Source organism: Numenius arquata, chromosome 4 (genome assembly GCF_964106895.1).
Source record: "Numenius arquata chromosome 4, bNumArq3.hap1.1, whole genome shotgun sequence".
Taxonomy (NCBI): domain Eukaryota; kingdom Metazoa; phylum Chordata; class Aves; order Charadriiformes; family Scolopacidae; genus Numenius; species Numenius arquata.
Window position 1 is genome coordinate 71,559,574 of NC_133579.1, and position 18,382 is coordinate 71,577,955.

The 18,382-nt window shown below is 40.8% G+C and overlaps 1 protein-coding gene across 1 annotated transcript in view; it reads left to right on the forward strand.

Annotated features, from left to right (window-relative positions):
* The window catches only part of SUGCT (succinyl-CoA:glutarate-CoA transferase), a 347,492-nt gene that overhangs the window by 113,916 nt on the left and 215,194 nt on the right, over positions 1-18,382 (forward strand). The window contains exon 10 of the mRNA XM_074146556.1: positions 14,865-14,936. Coding sequence (XP_074002657.1) covers positions 14,865-14,936 — 72 coding nt within the window. The remainder of the gene's footprint in view (positions 1-14,864; positions 14,937-18,382) is intronic.

An 18,382-nucleotide genomic window follows, 5' to 3' on the forward strand; every position in this document is an offset into this window, starting at 1 on the left:
AAACTTTTCATCAGACCACTATACAAAAAAGTGTTTTTAACTGAACCCACTGAAGTACTTCTATGGCTTTTGTTCCAGCCGGTAGCAAGGCGTGGATCCAGCTCTCAGTGATGATGTTTTCCATCTGTTGGCATGAATGCAACTCTCATTTTAGGAAGAGCAGAAAATTCTGGGCATGAAAAGCAGTGCATTTCAAGAGTAGCTTGTTGCCCTAAGATGTCAGCAGCCTGTTTTGCCAGGTCTCCTGTGTAGATATGGAGCCAACTGATGCAGGTTGAATAGCTGCAGATGCCCTGTGCACTTCCTTGTATATCTAACATGGCTGCTTCTCCAACATGGAAGACACCCTCTTAGACCTTTGTAAAGAGCTTACTTTGCCTGTGCATAACTAGGACTTAGAGATGAAGTGGGTACTTACCAATACTGAAGCTTGCTGCAGTTCTTTACTGCTGCTTTACTGTGATATGGTTTTTGGCTAGTCCTTTGCTTGTGCTCAGTGTGGAATTATGTATTTCAGTGATTACTTCAAAGCTGGAGGGCTGAAAAATGTTGATTTCCCTGATATAACGTCTTTTTTTTTGAGAGAGAAAGTATGAGAGGCCTGTTGAAGCCAAAGATTTGTCCAGCCTTCACCCAGAAAGGATAGTATTTGCCTGTTAGGCAAGGTGAGATAAAAGGTCCAGATAAAAGGTCCATGAATGGGGATATGGTGGAAGAATGTGTCTCAGAGAGATAATCCGGAGATCCCATCTTTTTTATTATTATTATTTTTAAATTTAGGCAGCAGTTTATTTTATTTCTGCCTCAAATGTGGAGTCACTAGATCCACAATTGTTTAATGGACCCAGACCATTCTCAGCCACCCTACCTCAAAAAGAAGTAGTAAAACATGAGAACACCTGGTAGCAGAAAATTTCTGTGTTCTTAGCAGTATATAATTACATGCTGTTGGTATGATTTGGCCAACTGAGGCAAAATGGCATAGCCAACAAAGGTTTTGTACAATGAAGTCCTTTTTTTTCTGCTTGTTTTTGAAACATGCAAACTTTGTGACATATATGAGAGGGAACAGTGATGGATTTCATTAGGAGTAGATTGGTGCCTGTAAGCTGGCTACGGGCTGTTGATGGCTGTGTCCATACTGTTATATATATAAAATTAGCAGTGTTAGAGCTTGTGTTTTAGTTCAGTCTAAATGGCAGGTGGACCAAGAAAGCAAACTGATCTCCTGAACACTTATCAAAACCTTTTATCCAAGTTTATCATCAGAGCCACATTTAGTTCTGCAATGATGATATGCTTTGTCCTCTGTTCTTGCTTGTCCTGTTGTGTTCCTGTACTTGCCACCCCTATGCTCCTCTGGACAACAAAGGCACTTGTATTCAAATTCTTCCCAACAAGGACAATCTTTGTTCTTCCACTCCTTGATTCACACCTTATATTGCATTTTAAGAGCTTTGGTGCCCTAGTTCTTTTCTGTAGACTCTATTAATCAATTTTAGCCAGGAGGGTATATGTATGTCTATACACAGACATTGGAAAGCATGTAGAGATGTTTCTCTGTGGAGAGTCAGGCACTGTGGTTTTGCTTGGGAAAGTTAAAGAAACGCAATGTTAGGATGGAGGTATGAGTCCGAATTAGTTACATGTTTTTATTTCGATGGCTTAACATGGAACAATGGTGATGATTTGTCTGTGGATGATTTTCAGGCTACTGATGTGTTCCACGCAGTAATGATCTAGTTTTCCTTTAAGCTAAGCCCATTAGCATTCGATGCGTTAAAATGTTCCCTAAATCCTTATAGCTAAAGTAATGACCCCTCAAGTCATTGCTGCCACTAATTCTTCAGCTATTGCTATTGGTTTTATCAGGAGAATAAACTGTTGGATACTTTAAAACACAACAGTAATTTTCAGAACAACAAATCTCAGAACAACAGTTCTTCAGAACATAAAACAACAGTTCATCAGATGAGGTTGTCCTAGTTTTAGAGTTTCATCTAAATCACTGCACGCTTTCCTTTTTCTTTTTTTGCCAGCTAAATTCTTTCCTTTTCCTTCCAAAATATCCAAGTCTAACTCTTAAATCAGCTGATAGGTTTAGAATGAGCACACCCATTTTGAATCAGGTATTTGCTCATTTCTGTGAACATAATGAGGCTTAGGAACTTACTCAAACTGACGCTGGTCCATATCCACAAAATACTTCTCTGCCAAACCCCGTGGAGAGCGCAGCATGTGGAGCAGTTAGCAGAATGATTGGCAACTGCCGTTGCTAGGGTTCACAGAATTCCTCTCCCTCTCTCCCTCCCTCCTTCCCTCCTTCCTCCCTTCTTCCCTCCCTTGCTTCCTTCCTTCGCCCCTCCCTCCCTCCCTCCCTCCCTTGCTTCCTTCCTGGCTTCCTTCCTCCCTTCCCTTTCTTATGCAAAGTGGGGGTTTGGATAGAAGAGTTGTTCAGGAAAATCAAGCCCTCTTACTTCTACTATTTGCTGCTTCTGTTACAGAATCACAGAATGATATGTGGTTGGAAGGGACCTCTGGAGATCATCTAGTCCAACCCCCCTGCCAAAGCAGGTCCACCCAGAGCAGGTTGCACAGGAACGTGTCCAGGCGGGGTTTGACTGTCTCCAGAGATGGAGACTCCACCACCTCTCTGGGCAGCCTCTTCCAGGGCTCTGCCACCCTCAAAGTGAAGAAGTTCCTCCTCATGTTGAGATTAAACTTCTTATGTCCAAGTTTGCGCCCATTACCTCTTGTCCTGTCACTGGGCACCACTGAAAAAAGACTGGCCCTATCCTCTTGACACCCTTCTTTAAGTATTTATAGGTGGTGATCAGATCCCCCCTCAGTCTTCTCTTCTCCAGACTAAAAAGACCCAAGTCCCTCAGCCTTTCCTCATAAGAGAGATGTTCTAGTCCCCTCATCATCTTTGTATCATCTTTCTGTTGTTGTGTTAGCTGTTGTGCAGCAAGCGAGCTTTGAAACATCCTATTTCTCTGTCGGGTTCTCACATGATGTCTGGATGGGAGCAAACATGATCCCAGGTACAAAGTAATAATGCTTTTTCTTTCCTTTCTTCTGGCATGCCTGTGCCTTTTCCAAGGCTCATACACGAGCCTTGTTTTAGCACACCTTTGTGACATACCTGCTTTCTGATCTTCAAGTACACCTTCTGCTAACTGATGTGAGAAGGGAAAACCTGTCTGTGCCTCCTGAAACTGTCTTTCTGCAACCTGCTTTTTTGTAGGTGCCAGTTTAACAGTGTAAAGCAAAGGGAATCTTGATTCCCTTGATTTCCTTCTCCTTGCTGTCTAAGTTCATGATTCTTGATGTCAACAGCAGACTAGCAGCACGGGGTTTTCTTGAAATACCCCTAGGTCCCAACCTGGGTACTATTAGCAGTGTATTCATTGTGTATTGCATTTTACAAGTATCATTGTGCTTGCAGCAGCCCAAAAAGGGCTGTGAGGAAGACGGGGCTCAGTTCATGTTCTGCGATCTGTTGAAAACCAGGATAAATGTGAAGGCACTTAACCTGAGTTGATCTTGGTAGAGTCTCTTGTAGAGGAATACAGATTGGCAAAGGAATGCCAAAATACTCGAGGTAGGCAATCGTATACCATCATAGACTTCCTGGTATTTTTCCTGTTCCATCAAATTTTAAGAGCAAAACGATTTTGAGTGAGCTTTAAAACTTCTGTGGGGGGAGGGAAAGGCTGTTATCTGGTTTTATACATTTGAAAAGAATACAAATCTTATCCTACAGGACTTCCCTTTTCATTTAGAAGCTGAAGTCCAGTGGACAGACGTATGTCCCACTCATTTAAGTTGATTTTCCATTCTTCGTGGCTGCTTGAAGTTGCTTTGTTCGCTCACTCGGTGTAACTTGCGCAGATTCTGAAATGAAAAAGAAAAATCAAGTAGCTGGAGAAATACATTCTTTGTCTAAAAAGTCAAATGCTTCAGTACATAACTTGATGTGACAATTGGTATGCCTCCCTGCTTAATTTTCACTAGTGATCTTTCCCACTTATAAGCACAGCTTTGTCAATGTCTAATAAAATGCCTAAGCTTTGTAACCGTGAAAGGAAATGTATATTGGAAGGAAATTAAGTGTACCAGTATCCCACTGTTACTGAAAGCTGTCTCTATTCATCTTAATTAATATAACCATTTCAATGCATTTTGTTACTCCTCTCTATGTGTTATATTTGGTACTGCTATAAAGGAAGCTGTAAAACATCCTGATGCTTTCATCAGCGCCCTGGCAGGAGGATGAGCGCCCTTACAAATCCACGCACCTCTTTTCCCTATTTGGTCTTTCTTCCCCCTCCCCAAGTGAGGCAATCGGATAATCAGCTTCATATAATGGAGGGACAAGAACCTTGTTTCTGTGAAAGGTCATTTCATAGCCAACTCCAGGGCGCAGTGGGCAGGCAGCACTTCGGGCTGTCATCAGGGGTGCAAGAACAGGCCACGCTGCTGCCAGCAGCCCATTTTAGTCCTTCCCAGCACAAAGGCAGGTCTGTGTGCCGGGCTTGCTGCTGCCCGTTTGATGCCAACCCCGGTGTCACCAGAAGGCCATCTCGATCATTAGGAGACCAGCTCTTTGACTTCGCCAGCTCAACAAAGAGGGAGGCGAGAACATGATGAAGGCCAGTTGCCAGGCTTCTCCTCCACGTTTGCTGGCACCATCCCTCAGCCGTAGCCAGGCTGTGCCCCTAAATTGCTGGGATCGTTTAGGTAATAAGGATCACCCACTCTTTATGAGATATTCACTCTTACTGGAGATCTTTGTGTCTAGGCTGTAACATGGTAGCTTTAAACTTATGTGACTACACGTGACTGACATCTAATTGAATTGCAGTACTGTGTGTACTTGCTTTGCATTTAGTTTCTGTAAATTATTCATGATGAAAATATGTAAAACAATATGTTATTTTTTTTGCAAAAGACTGGTGGAAGCAGTCTGTGTTCATGCTCACTTTTCCATTGACCGAGGTACAGCGATGCTGGTGCAGTGTTCAGTATCAACTTAGGGCAATTATCTGTGGCAAAAATGCAGTAATTTTGCACTTTTCCTGCTGTTACAGTGTGTGGCAGAGGTGGATATAGTCGTGGCTCTTCACCTTTTAAATTGCCACTGTGGTTTGCAATTGGGCATTTCATTAAGAAATTGAGGAGTAAGCATTTAGCTTGACAGTGGAAGTAAATTAGCTGGTCATGCCAAGAAATTAAAACTCAGTGGCACTGGGTGATCTTCGGAGTCAGAATCCTGCCCTACATAAGCCCAGAGTCCTATGATTCTCCCAGGATTAAATCAAAATTGTCATTTGGTTGTTCACACTCCGTTGTATGAGAGAGGGGCTGTCTCTCAGCCACCCAGAGGCAGAAAAAAAAATTAGGACAATATGAAACCTCGAAATAAACTTAGCAATTAAGATGAATCAAGCACATTTGTTAAAGAACAGCATGATGTACCTGTGAGTGGAAACTAAGTTAGTTTTCCCGTTCGAATCTGCAGGGGAAAAATGTGTGATCTTTTTTGAACGCTGGGATTTTCTACTTCTCATCCTTTTGACTCCTCCTCTTGCCATCTCCCACCACTTTACTGGCATAACTCTGTCCATCAAACTTTGGGGAGAGGGTGGGGGGGTGGAAGGAGATGATTTTGTGCAAATGTTGCTAAAATCTGATATAAGTTTTGGACTGCAATAATAGACGCACGCTTATACTGTGTTGATTCTCCAGAACAAGTTCTTTTGTAAAGGGTAGTTACTTACGCAGCAGTGCTCTACAAGTCACAGATGAAAAGATCTTACTTAAAAAACAAAGTAGTAGCTACTGCCGTGCAGATTTCCTCAGCTCTTTCTCGGTATATATTTTGATTTATTAATTGCTGGAATGAAAAGTTGGTTAACTGTTGGCCAGCACAGTTTTAAGTTGGCAAAAGGTATAATGTTTTAATTTCTAATTGTAGAGGTTTTCAAACTTTTAACAGTTGAAATAATGCTGAATTTGAGGCAGATAAAAGATTGTAATTGCAGTAAAGTGATATCATATTTCAATGTTTCTCAGACTAACAGGGAATGATAAAAAAAGAATATTAGAGAAAAACAGAAGTCTGAATTTTATAGTTTTAAGGCAACCTAATAGAAATTTACAGAAAAGTGAAGAGGAAAGGGACTTCTGACTTTTTTAGACATATATAAGTGTTCCAATCATCAAGCATTATTTTTCTTTTTTTTTTTTTTTTTAAATAGATCTCACTAGCATTATTCCTATGGCCTGGCAGCGGGATTTTTTTGGCATAAATTCAGACTTTAAATGGTTTGCATCCTGGATGTCTGGCCAGTTCAATTTTTAAATTCTTGATTAGAGATAAAGTGGTGTTTTAAACCAAAACAAACTACATGCAATAAACCTTAACGAGTCTGACTTAAAACCACAAATCAAGGATGCTGAGGAGTCAAGGTTGAAATATTAGAAATCCATCCTTAGTTCACTGTACTGTATCTACTGAGTAGGGCATGGGATCACATACTGTTTGAGAGATATATTAATTGAAAAAAATCTCCAAAATAGGGCAAAGGCACGTTGGCAGAATGGAGTTCCTCCTGCCTTTGTCCATCCTGTTCTGCAGCTAAATGGCAGATTTCAAAGATGAGTGCTGTTTATTTTAGGTTGTGATGAAAGTGCCAAATTGTGAAATGCAGCCAATTTTGCACCCCTGTAATTGTTATGTTCTCGTTGGTGTTTTAGCTGATTTTCGTCAGCATCAGTGCTAATTTGATCCCTCGCTCTTCTCGGTTGGCTGGTTGTCAGAGAAACTCACAAATGATTTAGCTCGGCTTTTTGAAGAGCCTTCTTTATAGCAGGACATGGAGTTATTAGGAGCTTTAAGTTAATAGCGCTGCCTGCCCAGTCTGAGTTCTGGTTCGTTTGCACTGGGTCATCGGTCTGCAGCTTGAAATGCCAGGCTGATTGACTCAATCCGAGTTACCAAAAAGGCAGTTGGTATTAAAAAGCTCACCTTCGGAAATTGTACCACTGAATCACTTAAAGCCAAAGAGCAGGGAGGGAAAAAGGACAGAAATAATGAGACAAATCCTGCTCTGATGATTCCTACTCAAAACAGAAATAGGACCTCATTTAGAATTAAATTCTAAATAGCACTCTTAAAACCTTATATTCGAGTACTAAGATTTTCCGAACAGCTATATCTTACGATTTTTGGAAGGTGTAAGAACTATTTGTCATTTCTGCTTCAGTAACGCCTGGAGGCCTGTATGAGGATCAGACTGTGTGGCCATGTGTGGTGTTTTTCAAAAGAAATGTTTTCATTGCATTCTTTTACTTTAAAAGTGAAACAAAAAAACAATGCTTGCAATCCCAAAATTGGAAGAAATTGTGTGAACTATTGTGTGAGAAGGAAAAAGAGAAAGGAAACATAACTTGGATTCAGGCTTTTGAGAGTTTATTATGAATGTTGAGAAAAATATTGTTTAAAAAAATAGCTCTGCAGTGCCCTTTAAAATCAGTAAGCGTCTATTTTAATTCCCATATAAGTAGTAACTGGCTGCTGTCTGTATATATACTTAAATGTTGCTTGCTGTATAAGACCTTGGTTGCTTAATTTCAACCTAACTGAATTTTTATGGCTGCGCTATAAACCTCTTGAAAATAGTGGCTTAAATGGAAATGCTGACACAACATTAATTACACTGGCTCCAGTGTGATACCGTGATTAAAGTTTATTTATTTTGCGTGTGCGTGTGTCTGTGTGTGTAATTTCATTGTGAAAAACTAATGGAAAACTAATGTGGCAATGGAGAATGTGATTCTGTGCTTGATATTTTATTTTTCAACAGCAAGGAACAGTTTTAATGCCAGTTCACAGTATCAGAGAATTTATTTTTAATTGACGTATAGTTTAGGTATTTAAAATTTTAGAAATTTGGGAAAGTGACAAGTTTCCCGCTTTAGAGCTGTTCACTCTTCTTCCAGGAGTTTTTAAATGGCTTTTTGGGGTGGTGAGGCTGCATGTATATTGCATTTGCATTAGAAACCAAAGAAAATGGTTTCATTTTCTTGCAGCGTATGTTCTTTGAGATGATTGGGAGAAAAGTCTCATCTCTAAAAATAAGAGTATGCCCCCCAAAGTTAACGTTCATTGCACTGTTGCATATGAAGTAATAGCTATAAAAGTCTTTTTGGTAAATAGTATGCCCGACGGATACTTTCAGATTGCAAATCTATGTATTGCATCGAATCATTTGGGAGATGAACAGTTCAAATATCGTCTGACCAGAAGAAGAGTAAGTGAAAGAGGGTTCCTGTCTCCAGTCTGTTTCTTAGGACAGTGAGCTGGGATTGGAGAGGCCTTGGTTGCAGTCTGTTCCCAGCAGTTTATACTTCTCACGTTAGGCAACAACTGGAAAAAAACATGACACGGTCTGGAGAGCAGAACTAGGCTGTCCTGTTTCCGGGGTGAATGTAGAGAATAATACATGATAATGCCAAATATAGATAACCCTGTTTGATAAGGTGTATCCAGAGCACATTTAATGGTTCCTATCTGCTTTGCTCCTGCATCGGTTAGGCAAAGGCACTTGTTCTGCGTTCAAACATATATGGAACTTGAAGGTTGGTCAGAAAACCTGTCTGATGGATTGTGGGCTGTGTAGAAGCGAATGATCTCCCTGGTTGGTAGTCTGTGGTGCTTTCCTCGACATCAGTGCCAGCGTTCTGCCTCATCTCAGAGACCAAAGTAATCATTCCCAGTCTTACCATAAACAATTTTCCCACGAGCTCAGGGCGTCCAGTCAAACTCTTCTCTGCAAGAGAGTTATTGCAGAAGAGAATTATTATTAAGATATTGTTAATACTGATCTGTCTGGTAGACTGTGATCACAGAATCACAGAATGATACGGGGTTGGAAGGAACCCCTGGAGATCAGTGATAGCTCTGAAGTTGCGGGATGGTACGTCCTGCAACACGGCAGTGAAAAGAGAGACAAGTAGTGAGGGCTGAGAAGACCAGAGGGAAAAAGTGAAATCTTTGTGTGGAATGCCCTCCTTCCGTTTGCTCAGTGAGAGCATTCAGCATATATTAATCCAGTCCATGAAATTTACATTTTTTATTTTTACTGTTTGCTTTCACTGGAAGAGACTGCAAAGTAGGCAAATAGTTTCGAAGTGTGTGGTCTTTATGATTTATATGTATTGCTCAGAAGTACCGCTGACCAAACTTCTTGGTCTTGTTCCCATTTGTTACAGTAATTAAATATTAAGTTGTTATGAAAGGATTGTGCCCTTCCCTTGAAAGAGAAAAGAATGCGGCTACTCCATGATTCTGGGGCACAGCTGATGTTTTATTCAAACCAGTGTGTAAAGGTACAGAAACTATGTGCCAAGCTTATCCCCCCTGGAAGGAATGTATCTGTTCAGGATCTGAAGCAAGACTGAGGGTCTCCTTCTCTTTAATGTATTTGGGAAGCAGAGTTTGATAGGGTTGGAGAGAGAAAAAAAATCAGCACATGCTGTAGATACATTTGGTTGGCAGGAGAAGAGAGCCTGGCAGGTCGGTCAGTTCCCGAATACATCACCCTCCTCATTGCAGCCTTTAATCTACATTAAGACTAGAGAATGCTTGTCCTTAAATGACCTTTGCATTGAGTTAAGTATCACACTGGAAACTTCAAAGTGTAGCTGAAGACAAATTATGCAATAAATTAAAAAGTAATACTGTAACTTCCCTGTGGCACCAAGGCTACAAGGGACCAGCTTTTCTCTTTGAGCACACCCATTAATACCAGGGAAGCGCTTCAGTATAGGTTAGGGGTGGAACTGCTGGAAAGCACTTCTGAGGAGAAGGATCTGGGGGTCCTGGTGGATAGCAAACTATCCATGAGCCAGCAATGTGCCCTTGTTGCCAAGAGGGCCAATGGGATCCTGGGCTGCCTAGGGAAGAGTGTGGCCAGTAGGTGGAGGGAGGTCATTCTCCCCCTCTACTCTGCACTGGTGAGGCCACAACTGGAATACTGCATTTAGTTCTGGGCTCCCCAGTTCAAGAGAGAGAGGGAACTACTGGAGAGAGTCCAGCGTAGGGCAACTAAGATGATTAAGGGATTGGATGATGAGGAAAGGCTGAGAGAGCTGGGACTCTTAGCCTGGAGAAGAGAAGGCTGAGGGGAGACCTTATCTATGTTTACAAGTACCTAAAGGGTGGGTTGAAGGAGGATGGAGCCGGACTCTTTTCAGTGGTTTCCAGTGATAGGACGAGGGGCAACGGGCACAAGCTGGAACATAGGAAGTTCCATTCAAATATGAGGAGAAACTTCTTTCGGTGAGGGTGCCAGAGCCCTGGAACAGGCTGCCTGGGGGGGGTCATGGAGTCCCCTTCTCTGGAGGTCTTCAAGACCTGCCTGGATGCAGTCCTGGGTGATGTGCTCTGGGCAACCCTGCTTCAGCAGGGGATTTGGACTAGATGATCTCTAGAGGTCCCTTCCAACTCTGACGATTCCGTGATTCCGTGATTCAAGCACATAAATGGAGACCTACGTATGGTCGTGTAGTGTTTTACTGAGTAATTGCTGATTCTGTGAGTGAGTGAGGAAACTGCTGTAAATGGGAAGATGGAGGGGAGAGGAAGGAGTGGCATATGAAAATTAATCTCTTTTTAAAAAACGTTGGTGATACTTTTCGAAGCTTTGTTTGAAAATCTTGGTTTAGCTTTTCACGGTTTTCTGTTTACAGACTTCTCAGGTAGGTGTCTTTGTTCTGCACTGTCCACACCTGGTCCCAAAGATTCATTCAGCCTTTACACAAGGCTGCTTGCTCCTATGCCTGCCTTGGGAATGAGCTCAGAGGGGTGTTTTCTCCCTTAATGCCATCTGAGAGTGCTCCCTGTTGTGCTGACAAACACGTACCTTACAGAAATACTGTATCTAGCCTTCCTAAAAGGATGGCATCTTTCCAAAGTCTTAAACAAGCTGCTTCATGATGCCAGTTGGAGCAATCAGCCTGTTGCTCTGTAAAACCAACAACAGTTAGAAGGCATTCAAAAGTTACTTTAAGCCCTGCTCCGGAACTCACCAATATATTGTGACGACCCACAAGCCCTCAGCTGTCACAGACTGTGCATCATTCAATGTGAATGTACAAATTATCTTCTTAGAAACCTCCAAACTTTTTATACCGTACTGAAAAGGTGTGCCTTGCGATGCTTTGCAGTTTCTCTCTGTCTTTTCCATGAATAAGAGGTGGACTTATTTTTTCAGTCTGTTTTTTGTTTCTTGTCTTCATGGAGTGATGTCCTATTGCTCAGGATACCACACGGGTGTAGCAGGTTAAATCGTGCTCGTCCTCTCGAGAATCTTATCAGAAGACCTCATTCTTCAGAAAAAAGGGGAAGGGGAAAAAAGACTTTTGCCTTGTGTGTGTGGTGCCTTTTATTGCACTAATGTGAAATGATTCAATGTGATGGACAGCAGTTTATCAAAACAAAATCTCATTAAAATCTGTCTGCACTTTGCCCTTACTCTCCTTTGTATAATAAGATTGTGAAGCTTTCTGTGACCAGACAGTAACCTGTGGTAACCTGTAGTATGCCTGCATTTATGGGTGATGAATAAAACCATTGTTATCATCCTTAAATGTTGGCATCAGTGTTGTGCTAATAACATTTGGAAATTTCTGCTTTATCAGCAGCAATGACTGGCAAATAATCAGCTGTTTTGTAATGGGAAGCTTAAAATAGCAGCCAAAGACATTTGAGTTAAGCTTCATGGAAAAAGACACTGCTGCATTTATTACGATACCATTTTTGTTGTGTAAGGATGACATGATTGTTGTTTTAGCTTTTTAGACATACAGTGCAATTAAGAATAATCAGTTTTCCCACACATTCCGCAAAGCAACTGAAGCACAAATGCTAATAACCAGGCCCTTAAATTTAGAGTGACTTCCGCTGCTGCCTGGGCAGCCCACGGGTACAGATGCGTGTTTCATAGTGGTATGCAAGCTATTGTGTGATTGCAGTCTTCTTACAGAGATGCCAGTCTCAAAAGAAGTTGCTGCTAAATAGTAAACTCTTTAAGATTTGCCTGTACTACCAATTTAAATATATTTTGGAGTGCGGGGGAAGGGGCTCGGGATTTAAATACATATGACATACATTGTGGGCTTTGCAATCTGTGACAGGCATCCAGACAAGAAGTTTAAAGGAATGTGTAAAAGAATTTCTAATTTGTGTTTACTGGAAGTAGTAGGTGGTCGCACCAATAAAAAACTATCTTGTGTTCCATATGCACACACATACGTGTAGTGTTTACCCCATAATTTGTATGAAATGTGTGTGGCTGGTTTTAGAATTCAGAGCATCAGCAAAGATAGGTCAGGATTTGGGTAGGGTGTTCAGAAAACAGATCTTGCCTGTAACTAAAGGTAGTAAGTTTATACTGACAGTATTAATTCATAACTATTCCTACTAAAAGCCACGTATTTGGTGGGGGAAGTTTCTTACATATTCTTAGATCAGGCTCTGTCATGATTGTTTTAGACAGAAATCTGCATGAACAGATATATCTAAAAATTGCTTATGCATTCGTATACAACTTTATTTTCTGTATTCTTTTCCCCATTTTTTTCTGTGCTTATCGGTTTCCTCAGCGTGAGTATGCGATACCTTTATATTCTGCATGCTTCTAGACTTCTACTGTATTGGGGCCGAATCAGTGGGACTTCTTTTGCATGCTTAGGACTTAAATGTTTGCTGAATTTCATCTTTGCTTGCTAAGCATCTTAGACTGAAGTACTTAATTAAATGTGTAAAAAATGAATTGCTAAATTTTATCACTGACCAATACCATTTAGCAGGAAATGAAACATAGGGAGAGCAAACTGATGTCCTAACTATGATATACAGTTACTTGCATTTCAGTGGACATAATTTTCCACATAGTTTTAAAGCTTTGACTATACCAGATGTGGACATAGTTCTATCTTTATGAAAGACTGCAAGTTGGAATAGCATATTCCTGTTTGTGAAGACGAATAAGCCACAGTGGCGTAAGAAGACTTTTTATTATTAAAGTATTCCTACACCAGGGCTTATATTCGTGAGTTATTTTACCGAAATTGATAGTAAGAGTTCATACCTTTAGATCAGGACATGATAGCTCATAAAAAAAAAAAAAAGTGATTTCTGAGCATGGAAGATGAGTTTTGCTCTCTGCAAGAAAGTATTGCAGGGCCTCGTCACCATTAGTGCATTAGCCCTTACTGGCCTCTTGCACTGAAGTCAAATTGATAGCAGAAGAATTTTTCCCAAATGCTTGCAAAAATTGTGTTTGTAATACATATGACTGAAACAGCAGTTACACACTTTGTATAAGGGAGAGGTGTGGAGGAAAGGGAAGTCTACTTGTGTTATCCAATTTTAGAAGATGCCCTGACACCATGGTAAAAATCGAGGATGATGCCTATTACAGATTTTCTTTTTTCTAGTGAAAATCTTAAGTGGAGATGATTTAGACTGAAATGAAAGCTGTTATGTCCTACCCAGTTAAACATTCTGTTCACCATGAAGTGTGCCACTGTTATGGTTTGAGAGAACCCATAACAATCTATTGTCGTTAGATAATTATTCTATCACCCCATGACCCCTCCCCACCCGGAAAGGGGAATCGGGGAACACAAAGAAACACAAGGGTTGAAGTATAAATAGATTTAATAGACTAAGACTAAATAATTAACAATAATACTAAAGAACCAGTATTAATCCCAATACTGATATAAGATATACAGGAATTATACTCAGCCATCTGTATCAGCAGGAAGCTGTGCACTCCCAGCAGGGACAGCAAATGGCGGACACTGGGAGCGCAATGGCTTCAGGAGGAAGGGAAGGCCTCAGGGCTCCGGCACCGGGGCAAGGAGTTGTCTGGACTGCCGCCATCAGGGAGAGAGAGCTACGCAGCAAACTTTTCTAATTTATATTGGATGTGACGTTCATGGTATGAAATACTCCTGTTGTCCAGCCTGGGTCAAATGCCCGGGCCTTGCTCCTCCTTGTCCCTGCACCTGGCAAGGCTCAAAAACCTTGAATCCCACAGAGCCTGGCTGGCTATAAAGTAAATATTTTCACAAATTCAGACACTAGAGTCTTCTAAAAGTGTAATTTTCCCAGCATTAGAAGAAAAGTTAGTCCTGTGTCTCTCAACCCAGGGCACCCACTAAGGCCACTGTCATAAGTCAAATGAAAAAGATCCTCAAAGCTGGAAAAGAAGTCCCATTTTCTCCAGGATCTCGATCTTGAGACCACAGACCAAGGAGATAGCTTAATCTCCAGTTGAAGAACTGGAAAGATGCAGCCCTGTCCCTGTCATCCCCATGAGAGTCTCTAGCTTGTCATTGACATTTGGCAATTATTTTTTTGGCATTTTTGGTCAGGGTCTGTGACACCTCAGTGCAGCTGTCTGCTCTCAGTCAGGCTAAGAGTAAAGCTGAATAAATAGCTCCTGGCAAGTAAGTGTTATCCTGGTAAATCCTTCTAAGTCCCTGTGAGCACGGGACACGTTTGCAAAGTTTCAGGGTGCCTCAAGACACGTTTTCAGCAAATAAACTATCAACCAAGATAACTTCTGAGCTCCAGAAAAACTCCCTCTATAGAAGAACTCTAGAAAAATCAAAAGGGTCTCATCCATCCCTGTGGATGACTTTGAGCCACTTTTAGAGAACTAGAGATTAGGTCTGAATGGAAATGTTTAAGGAAGACATTTGAACATTATTTACAAAGTTTGCACTTTAAAAATGTGCTAATAATTTATAGTTACAGCTTATCACCTGTCTTGTTCTTCCAGGCTTTTAAGACCAAGGATGGCTACATCGTGGTGGGAGCTGGAAACGATCAGCAGTTTGTCACCGTGTGCAAGGTAATGGTGTGTTAGTACAGAAATGTGTCATAGTTTCCATTCTGACTAGGAAAGTAATTACTGTTTGCTTCATAATTCCCCCCTTTTTTTGTGAAAATAAGTAATGAGTATAAATTGTAACCCTGGCGTTCTACCTGGCAGTTTAGGGGACTGATAGCGGTTCTGTGCTTTGCCTCGGTATTCAGAACACCCCAATTCCCAAACCTGTGGATGCTGAACCCCTTTGGAAGTCTGTACAGCTGCACAGCTAATTAGCTAAAAAATGAACAAGCTAACCACCTTCCATTTCTGGAATGGTGAATGTCATGGAAGTCACACTCATGCCTTTTCCAGGAAGAAATGTGGCACTGTTTCTCTATAAAATACATGGTAGGCACAGCCGTTAACAAAGCAAAGCTGAGGGATGGATGGTTCTTGTGCCACCTTAATCAGTAGCCGAGGGTGTAGTCCTTTCTAATACACAAATGTGCTGGTCTGTGCTCACAGAGAAACTTGTGGACTTCTTAGAAAAGAAATATATTACAGGACTATGGGCTGGCTTTATAGTGGTGCAGAGATATGGTGTTAAAGAACAAATCTTTAAACAGGACTGCTGCGTTCAAAATCTGGTATCTTCATTATTTTGAGGTGATAGGACATGACTCTGGCAATCCTGTTTTCACAGAGGGTGGCTTGGAAAGTCGTAGAATAGTTTTTAATTTTTATATACTCTTTTCCTATTGTTTTAATACCTGGAATTGCTTTTCCCTGGACAATGAATACCTTTTAAAAGAGAAGGAGTGGTTGTAGGGAAACAATTGTTCTTAAATAAAGTGCAGCAACATTCCAAACAGAAGACCCAAACAACACATGAGATGGGACAGGAGGAGTTTTGCATATAGCATTAGATAGCATTTTTAAAAATGAGAGTTCTGCCTTTTTCCTGCCATCATGTTTTTCCTCTGGGAACTTGCATATTTAGCCTAAATTAATCACACTTTAAATGAGCTGGCAGCCTCAGGAAATTGAGCATCGTTTTCCTCCATTTGTTCATGTCAGACATTTCACATTTTCATGGATGTTCACAACTAATAACTGGAAGATGTAGCAAGAAGACAGTGCCATTGTGATTCTCTCTCAGTGCAGTTTGGGCTATGTATCCCCACTTGCTCTCTGGAGGGATATGGTTTTATTTGCTTGAATTGGCTCTATTAAGAGAAAGTTAACCTCTTCAAAATTTTCTCAGTGGGTTTTCTTCATATAAGTGTCCAACCACAATAGCGGGGTCATTATCTTAATGTGAATGAAGACTAATGACTGGATAAGTTTCCACCTGCCACAGCTTGGTTTTCTCAAAGACTCACTGGTTCATAAAGGAAATCTTTTCAGAAAGTCCCAGGACATAGCTGTGAATGTCGTCTTGGTGCTTTTATCACCTGAAGCAAAGAATGATGTACCAAACACTTGTCATCCTGCCATCCTTGAGTGAGGCAGAGCTGAAGATCTGGCTCAGTAGGTTCTGACACGATGGCGTGAGCTAAGAGGCATCAAAAATTCACACCATGCATTCACCTCACTTTAGGGTGCAGCTGAGAGACTGTGTGACTTGTGGCTACATACTCCTCTTGTAATCAGTAAGGAGTGAGTGGTGCCCCAGAAGATGAGGTGTGTTACCTATGATTTCTTCACGGTGAGGGTGACAGAGCCCTGGAACAGGCTGCCCAGGGAGGTTGTGGAGTCCCCTTCTTTGGAGATTTTCAAGACCCGCCTGGATGCAGTCCTGAGTAGCATTCTCTAGGCAATCCTGCTTCAGCAGGGGAGTTGGACTAGATGATCTATATGGTCCCTTCCAACTCTAAAAATTCAGTGAAATTCAGTGAAATTTGTGTTACCCCCGAATCTGTAGGACTAAAATTGAGATGAATATTGGCACTTAATCTGCAGGCTGATGTTTTTTTGCTTCATCCTTATAAATTTCTGGAATTGAAAGTAGGAGGTACAGAACATGGAAAAACGGTGATTGCTTGCATTTCAAAGGAATTAAAAAATCTGAAAAAGTAGTTCAAGTTTTGGGTAATGGTTAGATTTTTCTATAAACCAGTTATTGCATTTGTTTTTAGAAAGAATGGTCTTTTAAAAAAGTTATTGTAGTATGGATTTGGGCTGCTAAATTGCCCAGAAATGGAGTGATGTGGAAGTCAGTGGAATGCTGTGAAACCCTTTAGAGGTATGCTCTGTGCTAAGTCAAAGGTGACTTGGAACTAAAAATAACATGAAGTGGGAGAGCCAGTAAAGGAAGAGGGCTTTATTACAGGAAGGCCCGCAACACCCTAGTGAACCTTTAGTAAATACAGAGGCCACTAATTCAAACATTGGAATTGCTATTAGAGAACCTTTCTGAGATGAGCTGGTGCTAAAAATACAGGCTGTATGGAAGCTGTTGCCCTGAAGACACATACTCTAGAGATGTAACAGCTGGCTCAAGCCGTAAACAATCGCAAGCATTCTGCTTCAACCGTATCTTTTCAGGCAAGCAGAAAGGAAAAACTGGAATAATTCACTGTGATATTTTCAAAATCAATGAAAACTAACTGTAGCCTGTTTGGGGACTTAGATAATTGCAGAAAAACTCTATAACATTGCTGGCTGAAGTGCATTTCGGAGTGGTCAAGTGTTAGAAAAGCACATCCTGATGTGTGGCTGCTTCGGTCTAAATAGGAATACTGAGCAAGAGTCTTCAGAAGACTGAGCTTTTGTGTGCAGCAAAAGAGAGTACAAACAGGTTTGCTGGTGTTGGGGGGACAAAACACAGAGAGCGCAAACTCTTGGATGTGCATCTTGGATCTTGAAGGAGCCCTAGAAATGGAGAACAGTGGTTTCATTCCAAGTGGTCACAGTGAAATAAAGAAAATAATATTGACAGCATGATGCAGAAAGATGAATGGCACATTAATGAAAAAATTCTCAAATGTGCATTTGTTAGTCACAAAAAAAATTGAGAACATATATAGACATGCAGCTTTACAACAGATGGACATTAAGTTAAAGCTGAAGTCAGTAACGTTAATTAAAACACTAGAGTGAGCAATTCCATATGATCATTTTTCATATAACTCATCAAATGGAACCATAGTTTTCTGATTAATTTCTTGATTTTTTAAGCTCTCATAAATAGGTATTCACTATCATTTACCTTGAACAACCTTGCATGACTTTTTTTTTCTCTAAAGCAATGATTTGTAACTCCAAAATAGCAGTATTAAAAAGAGGACGTAATTTTAAGGGCGTACCAATATTATTGTTAAACTTTCAGGTAGGAAAAGAAGAACATTTTCTAAAGCTAGATTATGATACATTATGATTTTCATAAACTAGATTGTGTAAAGATAGAAGGAAAAGAAAATACGCTGTGAATTAAGTGTTGATGGAAGGTGCTATGTAATGTTTTATGTTACCTTGCAGGCAAA